At 37.4% G+C, this 20,259-nt stretch overlaps 3 protein-coding genes across 4 annotated transcripts; 1 reads left to right on the top strand and 2 right to left on the bottom strand.

Moving 5' to 3' along the window:
• On the bottom strand, positions 1-4,481 carry ttc29 (tetratricopeptide repeat domain 29). Its single transcript, XM_027144927.2, has 10 exons — positions 4,364-4,481; positions 4,049-4,159; positions 3,489-3,581; positions 2,943-3,166; positions 2,671-2,856; positions 1,772-1,984; positions 1,555-1,640; positions 1,312-1,403; positions 714-837; positions 1-533 (listed from the first exon to the last, which is right to left on the bottom strand). The coding sequence occupies exons 2-10, from the start codon at positions 4,123-4,125 to the stop codon at positions 279-281; spliced, it is 1,350 nt and encodes a 449-aa protein (XP_027000728.1). The 5' UTR covers positions 4,126-4,159; positions 4,364-4,481; the 3' UTR covers positions 1-278.
• Positions 4,482-5,875: 1,394 nt separating this feature from the next.
• Positions 5,876-9,735, bottom strand: LOC113641840 (trichohyalin-like). Of its 2 annotated transcripts, none has more exons than XM_027144890.2 (6): positions 9,462-9,735; positions 8,288-8,438; positions 8,117-8,144; positions 7,418-7,696; positions 6,977-7,051; positions 5,876-6,728 (listed from the first exon to the last, which is right to left on the bottom strand). In XM_027144890.2, exons 2-6 carry the CDS (start codon positions 8,434-8,436, stop codon positions 6,066-6,068), a joined length of 1,194 nt encoding a protein of 397 aa, XP_027000691.1. In that variant the 5' UTR covers positions 8,437-8,438; positions 9,462-9,735; the 3' UTR covers positions 5,876-6,065. The 2 variants fall into 2 exon arrangements, with proteins under 2 accessions (XP_027000691.1, XP_027000692.1); XM_027144891.2 differs by having other exon boundaries at positions 7,559-7,696; positions 9,462-9,731.
• A 2,641-nt stretch (positions 9,736-12,376) lies between these two features.
• ednrab (endothelin receptor type Ab) lies at positions 12,377-20,066 on the top strand. Its single transcript, XM_027144887.2, has 8 exons — positions 12,377-12,563; positions 13,370-13,911; positions 15,835-15,962; positions 16,062-16,260; positions 16,713-16,865; positions 17,098-17,231; positions 18,249-18,357; positions 18,631-20,066. Exons 2-8 carry the CDS (start codon positions 13,411-13,413, stop codon positions 18,760-18,762), a joined length of 1,356 nt encoding a protein of 451 aa, XP_027000688.2. The 5' UTR covers positions 12,377-12,563; positions 13,370-13,410; the 3' UTR covers positions 18,763-20,066.
• The last annotated feature ends 193 nt before the right edge of the window (positions 20,067-20,259 follow it).

The raw sequence follows: 20,259 nt of genomic DNA on the forward strand, positions 1-20,259 counted from the left end.
TGAGTTTTGATATCTCTATTGTAATACAAAAAAGTTGTTATTTAAAATAAAAAAATATGAATTATTTGTTGAAATACGGGGAATAGATTGATCCACTCTATCCTCCTGTGGAAACGGAATAAAAGTAATGTAAAAAATAAATAAATAATAAAACGTGAGTACTTATCATGTTATTAATTATTAACATTTGAGATCGAGGACTTTTGGCTACAATGAGTTTTGGCAACTCAGGACCTTAATTTATTACAAATAGTTCTAGTCAGCAGGGTCTCATGAGTCTAACTGCAAAGTGTGGCTCCAGCAGACTCTAAATAATCTGGTGGTACTTCTCCCCTCGTCTCTTTCCAGAAGAGGAGTGTACAGATGTTTGATGGCCTGTTGTTCTGCAAGTGGCTGGTGTAGGCCCTCAGCATGGCATGAGCTCGGGCATTACCCACACACACCTGGGATTTCTGAATGCAAGGGTTCAAGTCGAGGCGGCATGCCATCTCGTAGGCTTGGATAAAATACTCACTACTTCGTTCATACTGAGCCTACACACAAATAAATATTACACAAATTAGGTAAGAAAAGAAAAAAAAGAAAAATAAACTTCTCAATCTCTATTTCATACACACACGCGCGCGCGCACACACACACACACACACACACACACACACACACACACACACACACACACACACACACACACACACACACGCACTGTTTCTTACTATGGACATGTGTATGGACCCCAGACACATGTAAGCATCCTGTAGATTGTCAGGCTGATTGCTTTCCTGACAGATGTCAAGATATTTCTGTAGATGCTCGACAGCGTCATTAATTTTACCCTCACTATAAGACACAGAACATCAAATCACACAGAGACATTATGTAAGGTATAAAACTAAAAAAAAAAATTACATTGTGTGGGATGATGTGATGTGGACAGACACAAAGCGGTCAGCTCGAAGTCGGTCACTTTCTAATATCTGTATGTTCGGACGTGTTTTATTCCTTTTATCAGGAATAAGTGAGCAATTTATAATCATATCCACACTACATCACATTATGTTATAACATTATAGCAGCTATATAACAGTCGATCCCTCTGAATGAATGAGAACTGAGAATAAATGAGAATAAATATTTTAATGAAGTCTCCTTGCATAAAGTTTCACCATATCAACAATTGTACAGTTTTTTATTGTACAATTATTTTCAAAGGTGTGTGTGTGTGTGTGTGTGTGTGTGTGTGTGTGTGTGTGTGTGTGTGTGTGTGTGTGTGTGTGTGTGTGTGTGTGTGTGTGTGTGTGTGTGTGCGCACACCTCTCCAGAGATTTAGCAATGCCCTTATAGGCTCTGCCGAGGCTCTCCATGTCTTGCAGTTCAGTGGAAATCTCCATGAACATGTTCAGGAACTGACAAAACAGAACAGTTTGATCATGTGTGAGTGCATGTGAGAATCTCATTGTATGGTCACTGTATGGTCTAAACCATTGTGTTTTCACTGTGCACATGACAATAAACCTCTTGAATCTTGAATGAGAGTATGTATATTAGTTCAGTAACCTGTTTCGCAGTTGTTTGATCGCCTGTGCTTTGATAGGCCAGTCCGAGTGTGTACGCTGCCTCGCCCTCCGTCTTCTTATCATCCGCTTAAGGAAAGACGTGAAGAAAAGACAGAATAGGAAAGATTAGTATGATTATAATTATTATTATCTACTGTACCATATATCCATTAGATATGTGTTGATGCTGTCACTGTGACCACTGTGCATGTGTTTACCTCCTTTAGACATCTCGTAGGCCTGCTTGAGCAGCTGAATGGCCACTTGGTATTCTCCACACTGCAGCTGTTTCTGTGCCAGCAGTGTGTAAACCCTACACAGACTTCCACACGCATGAGACTGGTGTGTGTTTCCGCTCTCATCCTGCCACGACTGTCCTACTGCCAACTGGTGAAACATCTCAAAATGGTCCTGAGCCAGTTCCAAGTCTCCTGTAGCACAGTAACACACACACACACACACACACACACACACACACACACACACACACACACACACACACACACACACACACACACACACGCACATACAGGCATGTTGAATGGGTGCTTATACTACAGATGGTGTGGACTAATTTTCTATAACATTTTTATATTAATGTTTATCAAAATACCTTTTTGTTACTTAATACTGTACCTCATTCTTAATGAGCTGTATGTCTAAAATTGTGTTGTTATTTACATACAGCTGTAAATCTGTAATTTACTGTAAGGAGGAATCTTCAGTACGGGGATCAATAACATGACAAGTGACATTATATTTTAAGTACCTTCTTATGTGGATGTTTCACAACATTAATTGTAACTATAGATGTATAAAAATGTCTCATTCTTTCTTATATATAAAATTTCATATATAAAAATGATTTGCTGCTGTTATATTAAAGTAATCCATTTCTGGTTGCTAATAGGAGCTTCACATCTTTATCCCACTCATTTGGTGCTTATTTGTCTTTAATGTTTAATATTTTGGTTATTATACATTAATAGATACACACCAACATATCCTGGTGCTTGTGTCAGAACTTCGTTCCTGATACCAAAACTATTTTTAAATGTAGGTCAGCTTGTTTTTTATATAATAAAATATACACAACTCCAGTGCACTTTAGTGTTACCTTGCTCTAAATACAGGTGAGCGAGGTTTGCATTGGCCTCAGCCTCCCTCCTGCCGGAGTCCATCCTGATTTTGTGAGCAGCTTCCAAGCTGAGCTGGTAAAAGTGCTCACGCAGCCACATGTCGTCTGGCTCTGAGAAGAACTTCGCCAGGGCCAAATGACACTCATACACCTCCACATACTGATCTAGAGAATGAAAAAGAGAAAGAAAGATTAGCATTTTTATTCAATCATTATAGAGTTAAGTGTCATTTCCCTGGCTGCAGCATCACCAGCTCTTTGTGCAGCTTCAGCGCGGCTCAGCTGCTCCTTCAGCATCTCCAGTTTGTGGTTTTGCTCCTCCAGAGAACGTCTCAACCACAGTTTGCTGTCTGGACCAGCGGCTAAACGGTCAGCTTTCCAGCGCTGCAGCAAAGAGAAAAACTCTTTAAAGGAGAGATGAAATCCCTCTTGCAGCATGGACACACAAAGATTCTGGACCACACTGTTTCGGTATCTGGGGGAAGAGACAGTTTATCAGGGTGAATAAAAGAATATAGATGTTAATTGTAAGCAAAGGGTGTGATGTCACCTGTGAGAGATGTTTAATTGTGTGATTAGTTGCTCCAATAAAATAAAATAACAGCATAGATTTGATCTTAATAGTGAATTTTGAATCTGTAAACTTGACCTGAAGCGCTATATACTGGCCAAATAATAACACACTACAGTCAAAAGTCAAAGTCTTATCTAATTACTGTAGCTGAGGGTGTACAGATGGGGTGTAAGAGCAGTAGGTTCTTCACTATCTGTCGTGTACTAAACAAATAAACACTCACTGCGCTATTTCCTCCGCACTCATGGTGGTGATTTGGATCTTCTCTCTCTTAGATTTCTCTCGGTCAACCTTTTCCATTTCTGTTCCCTGCATGCTAGTAATGTGAAATAAAACACACAAAGTAAGCAGCTACATATAGATGTGGTGTACACGGAACACAGCACTGAATTTCAACAGTTATTGGAGAAAGAAGAGGAAGACAAAAGGACATTTATGATTCCAGTTCTTATAATTAAAGCACTTAGCAGACACCCTTATACCCAGAGCAACTTACATTATCTCATTTTTTATACAACTGAGCAATCAAGGGTTAAGGGTCTTGCTCAGGAGCCCAACAGTGGCAGCTTGGCAGAACTGGGATTGAACTCACAACCTTCTGACTGGTAGACCAACTCCTTAACCATAGTGATGTCGGTTCTATACCGTACGTAGTCTTCTAGCCAGTCTTTAGAAATTAGACGTTTTAACAGTCGTATAGCTATAAATTGTTCATAACTAGTGCTCTAACTAGTCGTTGAACTAGTCCAGGGCTGATAGCGGTGTTATTGCATGTTGCTGTACCTGGTTTTGAGAGGGATCTTCTCATTGATATCGGGAAGAAATTGTGTTTTCTTACGTGAAAACACATCTGTAGCCATTTTTAGTTCCACAAGCAGTCAGTTTTTTTTTCTTCTACAGATCAGATAAAAGTTTACATTATCAACACATTAAAATCAGTTCATCCAGGCTAACTTGGTCAAAAATGCATTTAAAATAAAATAAAAGATCTAACGGATGTTCTACACTTCTCTACGATGCTATGTATGTGTAAAATTTGTAAATGAAGTTTTAAAACGTTTTAACTTCATAACAATTTAGTTTTAGAATGATATTTACCAGAGATTCCGCTTTTATTGTTTTGTGTGACGAAAGCGAGAACGCGTCGTCATAGCAACATGCGCGCATGCGCTAATCGCTCTAGTATTTTAATTAACCTAGTCAGATTTCAGATCACTTATTTTCATTATTTTTTTAAATTCGGTTATTTTTCTTCTATAATTTTGAAATGATGTGTTTAATGTAAGAGATTTTATATTTCCATGAAACAGATTAATACTTTTAATATCTGTTAAAATGTACTTGGTAATGACATTTTTCTCTCGTCTCATTGGCTCCCCCTTGCGGCTGAATGTATGAAAAGCAAATTCCTACAGTCTACAAAATAATATACAGGTGACGCTGGCTTTGTGTCTGAGTCTTATTCCTATCTGACAAGAAATTAATGTGTATAGATTTTTCCATTGCAAGTGCAACATGAATATAAAGTCCTCTGGGTTTTTTTTTTTTTAAACAAATTTCCTGGTAGATCAGTAGTGATCTTTACTAAAGGTCAGTAAAGAATAGTTAAGTTGTGGTCTGATCTTTTACTATACTTAATATTGAATTATTTTACCTTATTAACTTAAACTAACACAAATGCATATGCAAAAAAATATGGGCCTAATGTGTTCTCAAGAGACAAAATATGCATGAGAATATTCTTTAATTATATTAAATATTAAATATTATTTAATATACCCATGAAGGTTAGACTTTACTGTCCTCGACCGACTCCTGAGAGGAGCGACTGCTATCCATATGAATGAACTGTGCTTCTTCTGAGTATGGGGAGCAGCTGTGTTTGTTATTAAAGCCTGTCAGCTCTTTCCAACAAACAATTTGTGTGTTTATATGGAAAAAACTGGGTGGAGGTTTACCACTTAACAAGGCTTCATTTTCTTAGTACATGTACTGACTCATATCATTTGTGTGTGTGTATGTGTGTGTGTGTGTGTGTGTGTGTGTGTGTGTGTGTGTGTGTGTGTGTGTGTGTGTGTGTGTGTGTGTGTGTGTGTGTGTGTGTGTGTGTGTGTGTGTGTGTGAGGAAATGTTAAATGTTATCAAAATAAATAAATAAATAACTGAAAGGGGAAAGGTTTCTTTGAACAACCATATTAAAGTTTAAAAACTCATTTATGTAACTTTTTTTGCCAAGTCAGCACTAAACTATCTTACACTGGCCCCAGAACAAAGAGTTCATCTGAGTCGGATTTATGAGACCAGCGCGCTTGTGTGAAAGGAAACAGCAAAGTTACATCAATTAACCAGCCTTCAGTGACTGTAATAAAATCCACAACAGAGTGGCATTGAATGTGCAATATCCTATGAAGTAAAACATGTTTCCAGCCACTGGTGGTGTATACAGGATCTAAGTGAACAACAAATTAGATCTCCTTGTGCTTTCACATGTTATCAGCAGGCTACATAATGACTTCATTATTAAATGCAGTGTGGAAGATATACAGAGGACTTTATAATATTGTATTATAAATATATAAGACAGTGAAACAAATAATAAAGGAGACATTGGAAGATATGTGAACAGCTTTTAATCCAGATATACATTTTTTCACAAGAATGAACTCATTGATATCAGTAGTCATAAGTCATGAATCAGTAGTCACGGCTCCAGCAAATACTACATCATCAAACACAGAAATAGGCTCAGCCCCTTATGGTTATAGAGTGAACGATTATATGGTAATTGCAAAGCTACATACTATCTATATCTATATATCCGTCGTAAAGCTGATCCGACACGTCTAAACCCTTTCCAGATCTGTGTAAAGAAAGCCATAACAAGCCTCTTGATATTCTGCCATAAGCCTTCTCTATAGTCCATGTCCATGTGGCTGAGGTAGTAGTCCCGTCTACCATTAAAAGAAGCGGAAGTGAAGTGTCTTCCATAATTATCTAAAGCTTCATGTCGCTTCCTCTGGCCCATCGCCACCCCCTTCTGTCTTTCTGACCGTGTCTTCCTTTCCATCCTATCCCTTTGTGTGTTTGATGTAGACAGAACATTCCTCTTCGTTTCTTCGATTTCTTTCTCCAGCATCCTTACTTTATCCTTGAGGCACTGTTGCCTTTTCTTAACTTGATTTGCGTCCTTTTTCTTCCTATCTCTCTCTATCTCCAGCTCCTGTTTTAACATTTTCATTTCCACGTTCATCCTTCTCTTCAATTTCTTGAGCGCTTCCTCCGTCTGCACCCATCTTTCCAAGTCTCTCAGTCTCTCTTGCACTCTTTGACTCTCCTGCTCCCTCTCCTTCCTTAAATCTTTTTTTTTCTTTATCCTCTCCTGCTCTTTTTGCTCAGCCTTTCCTTTCTCTGTAGCCTCCTGAATCATGTCCTGAATCTCTTTCTCTCCTAAACAGAACTTTACCTGTAATGAAAGTAATAATTATTACTAACTAACTCCTGTTTTTATTCATGAACATTTTCTCTAGTCAGAAACTCTTCAGGTGTAAAAACAGCGACGTTTTCATCTAAAAACGCTCTGCGTCCACACTATCGCTTTTAATCGGTTTCTCATCCAAACGGAAACATCTGAAAACCCTTACTCCCCTGTACTGTATTGGCTGAGTATGATTATTGGATCGGTCTTGTAGAGAGAATCAGATTTTTGCTTACAGTCTTCCTCGGTTTCTTCGGCATCTTTCTGTTTATTGAGCATCCTGTCGCTGTCTCAGAATACAACACATCACCCTGTAGGATAAAATAATATCATGTAATATACAATCTCAACCTGCACAGGTTATACTGTGAGAATAAATGAATATTAATTCAAGCTTCAAGATGCATCATTAAAGAGGTTTATTATCATACACACAGTGAAAACCCAATGGTTTAGATCATACAATGAAATTCTTACTTTGCACGTGGTGAGTTGTGTCACTGGGGGTTAATGGGGTGTCAGGTAGTGGTGTTAAGTGTTGTTCAGGAGTCTAATGGCTTGTGAATAAAATCTGTTTGTAAGTCTTAATAATTAATGCTCTAGAAGCTGTGTATGTAGGTTCATCTAGTTTTTCATGATGAAGTGTTTATTTGGGGATTATTTAACTTGGACCTTACGTTTCTCTGCTTCTGTTGCAGAGAGCTTCTCTTACTTGCTTCGTTATCTATTTTGCACATGCACTTCTCAATATGTTGTTCCAAGCCGATAGCTTTAGCAGATTTCAGGATGCGGTTCCTGTGCTTTAGACGTAAATTTACCAGCTCGCCTCGTTCCTCCTCGCTCAGAGGCTTCACACTGAGTAGATTATAAATTTCATTCTGCAGGATTCGCGCATCCTCGCTCTCCTGCCATGTATTCCGTTTCACAGCCCGTCTCTCACCTTTTCTCTGCTGAAACTTAAAATTGGAGAACAGAAACATATCCTTGTCGTACACGGCAAAAATAAGACATCTTAACATCTTTAATTGAAGCAAATATATGAGTGTGAAACCTACTTCTTGCCATCAATGAATCCATTTCTGCACTTTTGGTCTTTAGTTTAATACCAAACAATACTTTCTATAAAGACTGAATCAGTGTTTATTTATAAACCTTATAAAGATTAAGAGTGAGATAGGAATAAGAGGAAAAATAAAAATAATAATCTTAACTAATAAGAGGTAGTAGTAATATTAGATAATAAATATTAGAAATATATTAGAATAAAACATACTGAAAAAATATGAGGTAAATTCATCCAGCTTATTTACATCACATCATATCTTATACATTATTGATGTTAAATATCAATCATACTTATGTTGTAACTCTCTTACCTCATCAAGGGAGGTTTCAGTATCATCACTGTCAACAATGTTGATTCAAAATAAACAGAAAATTAGTCAAAAGCACAGTCAGATTTTAATCATTGCAATTTATTATCACTGCTTATTCGAGTCAGATATGTTCAGTAAACGTTTGTCTATAATCAGTGAACAAACACACACCTCCATTCTAGAGACTCCTCAGGAGAAAGTCGATTCCTTTCTGTCTTGATCTCAGTCAGTGAACTTATCATTTTATCAGTGAACTGAATCTGATTTTGCATAAACTCCTGCAAAACCAGAAGGTTCGCCAATTCCGCCATTTTGTCCATATCTGTTACAAACACACAACAGGAAACCCAAACACAGCATTTTATCTAATGACTTATACTTCAACAAACTCAAGATAAATACCGTTTGCAGGGCTCTCAAGTTTTGAAGACAGGCGAGCGTGACATCTCCGAACCCCACCACAACCCCCCCCCCCCCCCCCAAAAACCACACAAAAAACAACACAAAACAAAACAAAAAACAATAATGGGGAGTTGTTTTTGGTAAGGATGACCATTTGGTTCATTTCCATTTATAAATTTGTGTGTGTGTGTGTGTGTGTGTGTGTGTGTGTGTGTGTGTGTGTGTGTGTGTGTGTGTGTGTGTGTGTGTGTGAGTGAGTGAGTGACTAAGAGAGAAATTATGACTGCTGGTGTTTATTGTAAGTGTTTGTTGCCTTTTTGGACTCCTTTATCATTTGTAATATTGCGCCCATTTAAAACAGTTCGTCTCAAGACCAGACATTTTTAGGGTCATGATTGAGGACAATGTCCCGTCCAGAGACGAGCTGTTTCGTGTTGAGGTTTTGTTAAAACCGACCATAGAAAATATCATCGCTAATGGATGTGGTTGGTTGTTGTGTTACCCAGATAGTGCTATTTTCTGATTGGATATTGTGTAGCCTCTTTTGTTTATTGGCTGATACAGTAAGTGTCAGGCTCGACTAAGAACTGAGACGCGCTTGATTCCTGCGCGGTTCCATAGAGACAGCGGTGTGGACTGATACATTTGGGCGCTGCGGCTTATTAAATATATAATAAATAGTCAAAAAGTTTTACTGCGTGACAAATACGATGTGTGCCGGGAGAGCGTGACAAAAGACCCAAATGCGTGACTGTCACGCATGTGTGCCGGGAGAGCGTGACAAAAGACCCAAATGCGTGACTGTCACGCTCAATGCGTGACACTTGGCAGCACTGCGTTTATTATTTTTCTACAAATGTCTAACCCTTCTCTCCACACCGATAATATTTCAGCTTCGTTATATTTATTGTATTAAAATAGAGTTTCTTAACACACAACCTACCTGATGAAACAGCAGTGAAGTTAAACACTGAAATCACGAATCGCTGTTGCTAAGCGACGGGGAATCATCACGGGCAGAGTTGCGTTCCAGAACATTTCTTACAGCCTTATTAATTTTAAACATAACATTTAAAAAAAATCATTTATTTGTATTATTATTTTTATTTTTCCAGATTTTTTTGTCCTTTATGGACAAACGTACGATCAGAAGTTACACAACTAATCCGAAGCAGCTGTATTTTCGAGCAACACTGTATCGAACTCCACCTCCGTTACTAACCGTATATACATTTAGGGAACGTTACCTAACTAGCTAATGTAGCCTAATGCTATTGGGAGTTTTTAGCTTGCTAGGTTCTTCTACAAAAGATAACACGTTCATGATAATTCATACCTTAATTTCAAAATTCCAAAAACACTTCGGTATCATTAACACCAGCTACCGAATATTAAAGTGTTATATATATATATATCATAATATATATTATAATATATAATATCAATATGCTAAAGGCTAATTAGTGTAGCCCCATCAGCTGACTAATGGTGTATCATTTATACTCACACACAACTTTGTGTTCATGTTACACATATCGTCATTTTTACTTGATTATTAACATTTTTTAGCATTATCGATTGTCCTTAACATTGAATGCATTACATTATGCTGCCGAGTTGATATTACTTTACACGTATTGTATTTAATTAATTTATTTTTTGCTATTAACTTTGTATTTAACCCTGAGCTGCATGACATGAATTGAAATGTTAGATAAATAAACATTCTCCTGCTAGTAGATATATATATATATATATATATATATATATATATATATATATATATATATATATTATTTCTCAATATTCTAGCACATTTGTGCACATATTGTTTTGCAAACAAACTTTTAAAATTTTTGAAATTCAAATTTATTTATTTATATCGATATTAAATCTGTAATTAAATTCATTATGATACAGGTACAGGCATTTGGGGGAAAATATGATTCAGAGTCACATCCCATGTTTGGCTAATTTGAACATCTGTCTTTCAGCCTTTTCTGGGCCTTTTACTCGTAGTAACACACACACACACACACACACACACACACACACACACACACACACACACACACACACACACACACACACACACACACACACACATGTGCTTGTTCCAAGGCTCATCAGTAGCAGATGTGTGTAAACAGGCTGCACAGCACCTGAATTGAGTTAATAAAGTAGGAGCGTTGTGTGTCTGTTTTATCCTGTAAAATTAAAATAAGCGTTTTTCCTGTATTCTTCACTGGTGTTACTGCTGAAACCAGCCTGTAAGTGGCATCTGTGTGAGCAGCTTTGTTGTGTTGCTGTAATTAATCAGGGTAATGGTAATGTATGAGCTCATCTGGCCAAAAGAGATGATCCGAGTTAGATTTAAGGTAGTGCCATTCACTGTGAGGTCAGGGTTCAAGAGGTCGTGACAGTAATTGCTTCCACAGGTTTGCCTCTCGGCACAGGGTGACCTTCGATCTGCTCAGAAAAAAACAAATTTGTGATTCATTCGTTACAGTGAATAAATGAAAAAAGAAATAAATTCAACAAAAAATATAAAAAAAAATACCTCTTTATTCTGTCTGTTTATCTGTCTAGGTTTCCAGGGTAGATTTAATGAATGTGTGTGTGTGTGTGTGTGTGTGTGTGTGTGTGTGTGTGTGTGTGTGTGTGTGTGTGTGTGTGTGTGTGTGTGTGTGTGTGGTCCAAAACCAATTAATCTTAAAAAAGATAATAAAATCATTGTGTTGCCTCAACCACATTATACGTGAATCACATTTACTAGCCAATGAGCCTCTTTTTTTCTTTTCTTTTCTTTCCACACATTTCTAAGTTTTAATGATATTCTTAGGGACTGTTTTGACAGTGCATTAAATATAAGCTATAATATAATACATATATGTATATCATTCCAAGAGTAATAATAAGATGACTCTACTCAAATGTATTGATGAGCTGTTTTGATGTTATGAAGTAACATATGATTACTGTTGGGACAATTCAGCATGGTTGGGTGGAAATTGCTGGACGTTTCTTGTGGAAGAACTCTTTATTATTATTATTATTATTATTATTATTATTATTATTATTATTATTATTATTATTATTATTATTATTATTATTATTGTTATTATTGTTATTATTGTTATTATTATTAACAATAATAACAATAATAACAATAATAATAATAATAATAATAAAACCTCTCAGACACGTTAGTCCCCCATTGCTCACCTGAAATAATCGACACAAAGAGTCACAAAAAAGCATGTAGTTGGACGTTTGAGAGAAAAAAAATCAATATCCATCAATACCAGGTTGTATTGTGGCAGTTTTATTAATTCAGTTTGATTTAAATTGAAAGAAAATCCACGGACTGGACTGTGTGCTTCTCATTACTATGATAAGTTTGTTGTAGCTGAGAATCAGTCGTGTCTGCAGTGTTTGGTGCCTCAAGGGACATTAAATGTCACACGTTGTATGCGGTTGTACTGAAGTGCTCCAGTTGAAAAGAAAAGTCAATTGAAATGGGCTTTAAACAGTTTCCAGTTAGCATTTAATAGGCTGAGCTTTACGTTGTGGAGTCATTTGTTAAATTAAATTAGTGTGTGCATGTGTGTGTATGTCTTTGTGCATGTCTTTGTGTGTGTGAAATGATCTTTGGGGTTGTTGGTGGTGGTGGTGGTGGGGGGGGGGGGGTCAGTAAGTAAAATGTGAAATAAGAACTGACGCCAGAAAACCCACATGCCACAGATACAGAGAGAGAGAGAGAGAGAGAGAGAGAGAGAGAGAGAGAGAGAGAGAGAGAGAGAGAGAGAGAGAGAAAAAGAGAGAGGAGGGAGGAATTATAAAAGGAGTTCAATTCCTCTCTTGTCCCAGCTGTCAAAACAGCCCCATACACACACGCACACACTCACACACACACTCACACACTCCTCTGCATGGGCAAATGCAAGACGTTCACTTCTCTAAACTCCACATCACCCTGCCAGGATCTTAAAGGACACTTTTAATTCAGGAGAGTCAAGAGATCCTAGGACAACATTTCCACAAGGTGAGAGAAATATACTTATTATTATTTGTCACAGAAATTTGAAATCACTCATGAGCATAGTCTTTTGTAACCGAATTCTTGAAAAGCATTCTTGAAAAGAATCTCAAATAATATTTCATGAACGTCAGAATTTCTTAGTACTTCCTACGTCCACATTTTGCTTTGATGACAGCGTGCATTCGAGTTTGTGTAAATACAGATGATAGATAAAATTCGAACATTTTGTACTTCACGTAGGATATATCACAAAACTGAAACTCTAAATAGTGCAGAATTTCTTTATTTAAAAACAGACAAATTTTCTGACTTGCTTTCCTCATTGTTTGCTCTGTAATTGGGATTTTAGAATGTTATAATATGATACTGATTTTGTGATAACGGACATTTATACACACGTATATATGTAAAATGAGCAGAACAACTGTTATTCAAAAGGACAAATAGCTGATGGGACATTAAAAATATCATTTAAACATTTAAGTGATTTGTAATTGTAACGTCTGCTGTGTTCTAGTCTTTTGTGCTACATATAGAAAATGACAAAGATTTCTTTTTCTCTTTCTCTGCCTTTTTGTTTACTCAGAACTGTTTACTCGTTCAGCTGATAAACTTCCTTTTCACGTCGCTCTCTCGCTAATCTGACATGTTATGTAAAGTAGGAAATGTTTCACAATTTATTTCGATCTTAAATCGAATGGTCTTATAAATTGAATTCTAAATTAAAGACAAGAACAGTGATAGTGATGCCGTTCAGTCCTGCCATTCTAACATCCTGTATTTCTCTTTCTCCATTACTCAAATTTCAGAAAAACCCCTCTGGCTTTGCATTAAAGCGTACCGTCCCAAGATGCCCTGGGTCACGGTGCTAATAGCAACCATATCCTGCATGCTGATGAGACATAGCTACTGCCAATCAAACTCCTCAGAGAACTTCCTGTTCTCTAGTGACCCAGTTGCCATCCTGCTTCCTGACCTTCATGCCACCCTTTCACCTCTGACCCCAAGTGAGGGTTGGAGCCCTGAACGTAAACCTGCCACTCTTGCCTCCTCACACTCATCATCATCATCATCATCAGCCCTCACTTCTGGGAACGGATCAGTGCAAGCACACCCTCTCCCACCACCGCCAGCATGTTTGCGCAGGACATCTATGAGGGTCGTGTTTAAGTATGTGAACACTGTGCTGTCTTGCGTGATCTTTGTGGTTGGAGTTGTGGGTAATGCCACACTGCTAAGGATCATATGCTTCCACAAGAACATGAGGAATGGCCCCAATGCCCTCATCGCCAGCCTGGCACTGGGAGACCTCATTTACATCGCCATTGACATCCCGATCCACATCTATAAGGTAGCATAGTCACCACTAAACTGCACAGAGAAGCCATATTTGCTACTTTAACTAGTTTAAACCACTCAGGATACACCTGTAGGTTTTCATGTTGTTAAGTAGCTTCTTCAAATTCTTTGTATTGTTCGTGCCATTCTCAAATTTTGTACATCACTCTATTTAAGATGCTCAAGCAAAATCAAAAAGTCACAGATGTGAGCAGTCAGATATGAAGATTGTAGTAAACAAACAACACATTCATTCATAAGTGTGATTCATTTGCAGCTTTTAACAAATCATCCTTTAAATTAGTCTACTACAGTAGCTTGTTGACACTGCTGGAGTATATACTGATAGTTCTTTGGCTGAAAAAAGTTCACACCTTCTTTTGCTTTGATTACAGATATACTGTAGATACAGATGTTTGATGCACTACAGATACAGATATTGGCATCACATTGCAGCTCTAATGTAAATAAATCCTAAGCAGCTCCTGAGTTTTGGGTTTCAGGGTCTCTTGAGGTCACAGGAAATGAATTTGGTAGATGTAGTAAAGCCCACTGCATTCTCCTGACGGAGTGCTTGCTGCTTGGACTGTGGATCAAATAGCAGTGAACAGTGGAGCGGTGGCAGTGTATGCTGTCATCTTTTGGTATTGCTTTACTTCAGGATGTCATTAGAGCTAAGATTAAAATTTATGTCTATTACTACATGTGTTTATTGGCAGATTAGAAGCAAAGCAACCTCATGATTATATTCCCACCACTACCCCATTATTACCAATGCCGCCCTATTACAACCACTACTACTCCATTACTACCTCTACTTCATCAACACTCCTAAATTTACCTGTTATTACCACTTCTACCCCAGTACATCCTAGGAATTGAGCTATATTCATCTAGAGAATATTCTCCAAGAACATTGTGTAATAAGATCAGTAACAATATTATCGATCATAAAGATCATAAATCCTTGATTTGTTTGAACAGTTTGCAGTAGAAGTGCTTAACATTATTACATCACTTTAAGGACTCTTAGGTCTGTGTATGTGTGTGTGTGTGTGTGTGTGTGTGTGTGTGTGTGTGTGTGTGTGTGTGTGTGTGTGTGTGTGTGTGTGTGTGTGTGTGTGTGTGTGTGTGTGTGTGCTTTTAGAGAAATTCAGCTCTGGTTTTGTTTAATCACACTCCAGTGAATCACAAACGATTTAGACTGAACCACAGAGTCTAGTGAGTCATGAGTCACAGGGGATTTGGCTTGTGATGGTATAACCTGTCAGATATTTTTGACTAAAGGTTGAAAGTATTAGAACTTGACAGAGATATACAGGACAACAACACTGATGTTATATCTCAAGTGCAGTAGATATTTTTCTCATATGTGTAAGAATTTTATATAAATCAATGTGGGTCTTATGGTTTATTAAAGTTTGTGGCCATAAAGAAATGTACTGGTAACTAAATGTATCATATTTTTGGTAACACATGAATTTGGCTTTTAAGATACTCTCTACATTGCAGAGTCATCTTGATTTCAAAATGTTCCAGTATATTACATCATTATCTGTCACTGCCTGGGTTTCTTCAGCATCACCCACAAGTACTGATAGTGTGTGTGCGCATGTGAGTGTAAGGGTGTGTGTGTGTGTGTGTGTGTGTGTGTGTGTGTGTGTGTGTGTGTGTGTGTGTGTGTGTGTGTGTGTGTGTGTGTGTGTGTGTGTCAAGCTGTCTCTGTTCTCGGTCACTCTGACATGCTTATTTTGGATCTTCTATCGATGTACCACTCAACACACTGACTACAGGACAGGAAGTTCTTTATAAATACTGCCCTTAAATGGTATCAGTCCACTGTTTGTTCATGTGTGTTACGGTACATGAAGACAATGTACAAATAACAAATAACATCCTGAATGTGTCTTTTGTGCATTTCTTGGTTTTGGTGTAGTTGCTGGTGATGAGATGGCCGTTTAATGATACAGGGTTTGGACTCTTCCTGTGTAAGCTCTTTCCCTTCTTGCAAAAGGCTTCAGTAGGGATAACGGTGCTCAACCTGTGTGCCCTCAGTGTGGACAGGTACTGTACGACACATGTTCAAACATGTACATACACATGCCGGTAAAAGGTGAAGTATGAATGTAGAAATTCATTTTATTTAATGTATTACGTTTTCAGGTATCGTGCAGTGGCCTCATGGAACCGCGTGCAAGGTGTGGGAATCCCAGCTTCCACTGCAGTAGAGATCATGTGTATCTGGGCTTTGTCCATTCTACTGGCTGTTCCTGAAGCTGTGGGCTTTAGCATGGTCAGCTTTGACCACAATAATGTGACTGTACAGACCTGCATGCTCAAGCCAGAATCACAGTTTATGACTGTAAGTACACACACACACACACACACACACACACACACACACACACACACACACACACACACACACACACACACAAAATACACTCTACAGATAAACTCTATTATAACATCAAGTCTGGACACTGTAAAAAAAAAAAAAAACGCAACACTCCAGGAAAGATATGACAAGTCTGTGTTTTATCTTGTTCCCTGTCACAGATTAATTCAGTGTACAATTTTTTTTTTAATTTCTGAAGTAAAAAGTGAAGTAGAGAAAAAATAGAGAAAAATCTATAAAGCTAATCATATGCTAGCATCTGTATAGGCTAACCATTTTAATAGATAGCACTTGTAAAGGTAAAGTGACAGTCAACCCAAAACAGATCTTCTATAAACATCAACATTTTCCTCTTGTGTTGAGAGATTACTAAAAAAAAAGGACTATTAAATAGTAAAACGAAACTGGGTGTTTAGTTTTACAGAGATGCAAAGGACTGGTGGTTGTTTGGGTTTTACTTCTGCGTGCCATTAGCATGTACAGCTATCTTCTACACTCTGATGACCTGCGAGATGCTGAATTACAAGAAAGGAAGTCTGAGAATTGCACTCAGTGAACACATCAAACAGGTGAGTCATTTGGAGATGATTCAGTGAATTTTTTTTATGTTTAATGCCTAAAAATTGATGAATTGGTTAATCCTGTATTTTACATGTGACATTTTTGTGAAGCCCTGTAAATTGAAATGAGAATATTTTGTATGTAGACTTTATTAGCTGGTATATTTTTCATTGAAATGCTCTGAGTGTGGTGCCTTTCTGACCAGAGTGAATGAATGCGAATATGTGTGTTTGTCGGCAGCGACGTGAGGTAGCGAAGGCCGTATTCTCTCTGGTGCTAATTTTCGCTCTGTGCTGGTTTCCTCTTCACCTGAGTCGCATTCTGAAGAAAATGGCTTACTTGCAACACGACGTTCAGCGCTGTGATCTGCTCAAGTGAGAAAATCAGATTACATTTCTTCACAGTTGTTTAGTGTTTAATTCATTTTATCTGTAATGTTTCCCACTATTAGCAGAAACCATAAGCTAGCATATGTTTATCTTTATAGTTTGATAAATGCCTGGTAACTATTTTTTCAGGGACTTTTTTTTTTTTTTTTTAAACATTTGTCAAAACAACTGAGGTAAATGTTGATATTATCTTTAGATTGTCTTACAAGGCTTATCAGCTAGTTCCTAGTTCCTAGCTGATAAGGCTTATCAGCTAGTAAAATTGCTAGCCTCCATTATTACTTTTTGCTTTTTTTTAATTAGCATTTATTTTAGGTGGAAAGGGTTGCCTTCTCTGTACAGAATTGTGCCAGCTTTGGCTAAGGAGCACTTTTTATAACAACCTCGCCAAGTTGACCGAATGCTATCCCAACATTTACATTTACATTTTACATTTACATTTACAGCATTTGGCAGACGCCCTTATCCAGAGCGACGTACATAAGTGCTTAAATCTCTAACATTGAATACATTAATGCTGGTTCACTAGGTTACATACTTAAGATACCATGAGTTTAAAACATTTGGAAGACGTCCTTATCCAAAGCGACGTACAAAAGTGCTTTTAAGTCTCTATTGATGAATACATTAACACTGGTTCAGAGGTGATTTATTTTTACTGACAAAGTAAAAATTTTAAGTTAACTGAAATTCTGTTGGCTCAGACGGCCCAATGTAGGCCCAGTAGACAAAATGAAATTAGGCAAATATTGGAAATTTGGATTTAAACATGGCTGAAGTTCTAGTGGTTCTGGTGGCTTAACTTTGGCCCAATATAATAGCTGCTCTCTTTTTTCCAGTTTGCTAATTGGGCAGTTTGCTAATTGGGCCGATTGTCTAGATCGATATGCTTAGATTGGCTGATTGATATGTTTAAACCACTGTTAAAGAACATTTTTATTCAGGGACTGGCAACATGCTAAGAGCAACACTGTAACTGTATTTTCTGTTTGTTTCTGCTAGCTTCCTTCTGGTGCTTGATTACTTCAGCATAAACCTGGCAACTATAAATTCCTGCATCAACCCTATCATACTCTACCTCGTCAGCAAGAAGTTCAAAAAGTGCTTTAAGGTACAGACACTCCATTTATCTCTCACTCATTCATTTCTCCCTTTTCTTCCATCCATCATCTTTTCTTCTAATTTCTTATCTTACGTCTTCACATCTATCATGATAATGGAGTCAGATTATTTTGTGTCTGTGATTAATAGCTGTACATGTTCAAATCTGAGGCTGTTTTCTTCTTCGTTTTCTTCTGCTTCTTCTTATTATTATTATTATTATGAGGGAAAGATGGGGGATTTGTGGATATATATTGTTAACATTCTCTCCAATCTTCCTCAGTCATGCCTGTGCTGTTGGTGTTATTCGGGTTCTCTGTTGGGCAGCATGGGAACCAGCATCCAATACAAGAACCCTGACCTACAGAACGTCCTGACAGACCGCACAGCACTGCGCAAGGACAGTTACAACTGAGGACAAACACTTAAAGATGGACATCACAATGGTGACGATAAAGAATAGCATCCTGAGACGGCTAAAAGCACGCTGAGACAATGAACACTGGCTGCAGAAAAAGTAGCTCAAAATGTCTCAAAATGCTGGAAAAAGTCTTTGAGCACATCATTTTAAATTCTCAAATACGAACCGCACGTTTTGCCATGTTGATAGTATCATTGTAGAAAATAGCTATATTTTATTCTATTGTATTATTATTGTTTTTATATTATATTTATTCATGTTTAAACATTACCAGTAAGCCAACATCACCATATATCTTTGTAATCAGTTAATTGTTGCTTCATTTAGCCTGCATTCACATTGTAAGCTTGAACAATGTGTTGTTTTTCTCCCAAATCATTTAAAGTCATGCTACTTCACATAATTAGACACATATCTAATACACCACCATGTGACTGGATAGATTGGATTCTATGCATTCCTTTTTTCCACATAATTGCATATCATCAGCTCCTAGCTTACTTCACAAAAAGGGAAAGCTTTTCACTTTTGCATTTTTATGTATCTTCCTGGTATGATTAGAAACTCCACAACAAAAACTTTTATGCTGAAGGCATGTGCTGCTGAATAAAAAGATCCTTGACATGGTGAGGTTTTCTGTAAGAATATGTTTATTTAAAATTTGAAGTAGTCTTGGCAAAATGCTGAAATGGCAAAATTACTTCAAGAGAAATAAAATGTTGGTGAGGAAGTGAAAATCTTGAGATCTGATTTGTCCCACAGACGAGTTAAAGCCAAAAATATACAGTACATGTCAAATTGCTGTAAGAGGATTCGAATAAACCATTTGTGAAAATCCTCAACTACACCACGGTATCACTAATTATTTTACTCCTTATTCAAATTTAGAGTCTGTGCTAAATTTCTCCCCAGTGAAAAGGAATAGAAATAAATCGGAAGGATAACATGCGCATTAAAGAATTAACATCAGCACAGCTCCACTTTCATGTAGTTAACTAATCAGTGCTGCGGGTTTCAACATATGTTGTTACACATGTTAGCAATTACACACATTTCCCCCGCTTTTTTCTACCAACCCCCCTCATCATGTCTCCTGAGTCTCGCTCAAAGTTTGTATTCTCCCTCCTTCCCTCCCTCCATCCCTCCGTCTATCTATCTTCCACTCCCTCTGTCAACTTGTAGCTGTCACTTGAGTTCCAATGAACGTGCAGCATAAACTGTCTATATTCACTGGTACAGAAATGTTCACAAAAGTCATTGTCAGTTTATGAAGATTTAAAGTGGAGTTTGATTTACATTTAAATGAAGGTATTTATAAGAGAACAAAATTTTGAGGTTGAAACAAACAAACAAACAACAACAAAAACCAAGCTAAGTACTGTACCTGGGTTTTGTGTAATTTGTACTGTGCTGTACTGTAATTAAACAGTCTGTCACATTTCAGTTTCATGTTCTGTACAACTGTTGGACTGCAGTTCATATGCACCTTCT

Source organism: Tachysurus fulvidraco, chromosome 23, assembly GCF_022655615.1.
Source record: "Tachysurus fulvidraco isolate hzauxx_2018 chromosome 23, HZAU_PFXX_2.0, whole genome shotgun sequence".
NCBI lineage: Eukaryota > Metazoa > Chordata > Actinopteri > Siluriformes > Bagridae > Tachysurus > Tachysurus fulvidraco.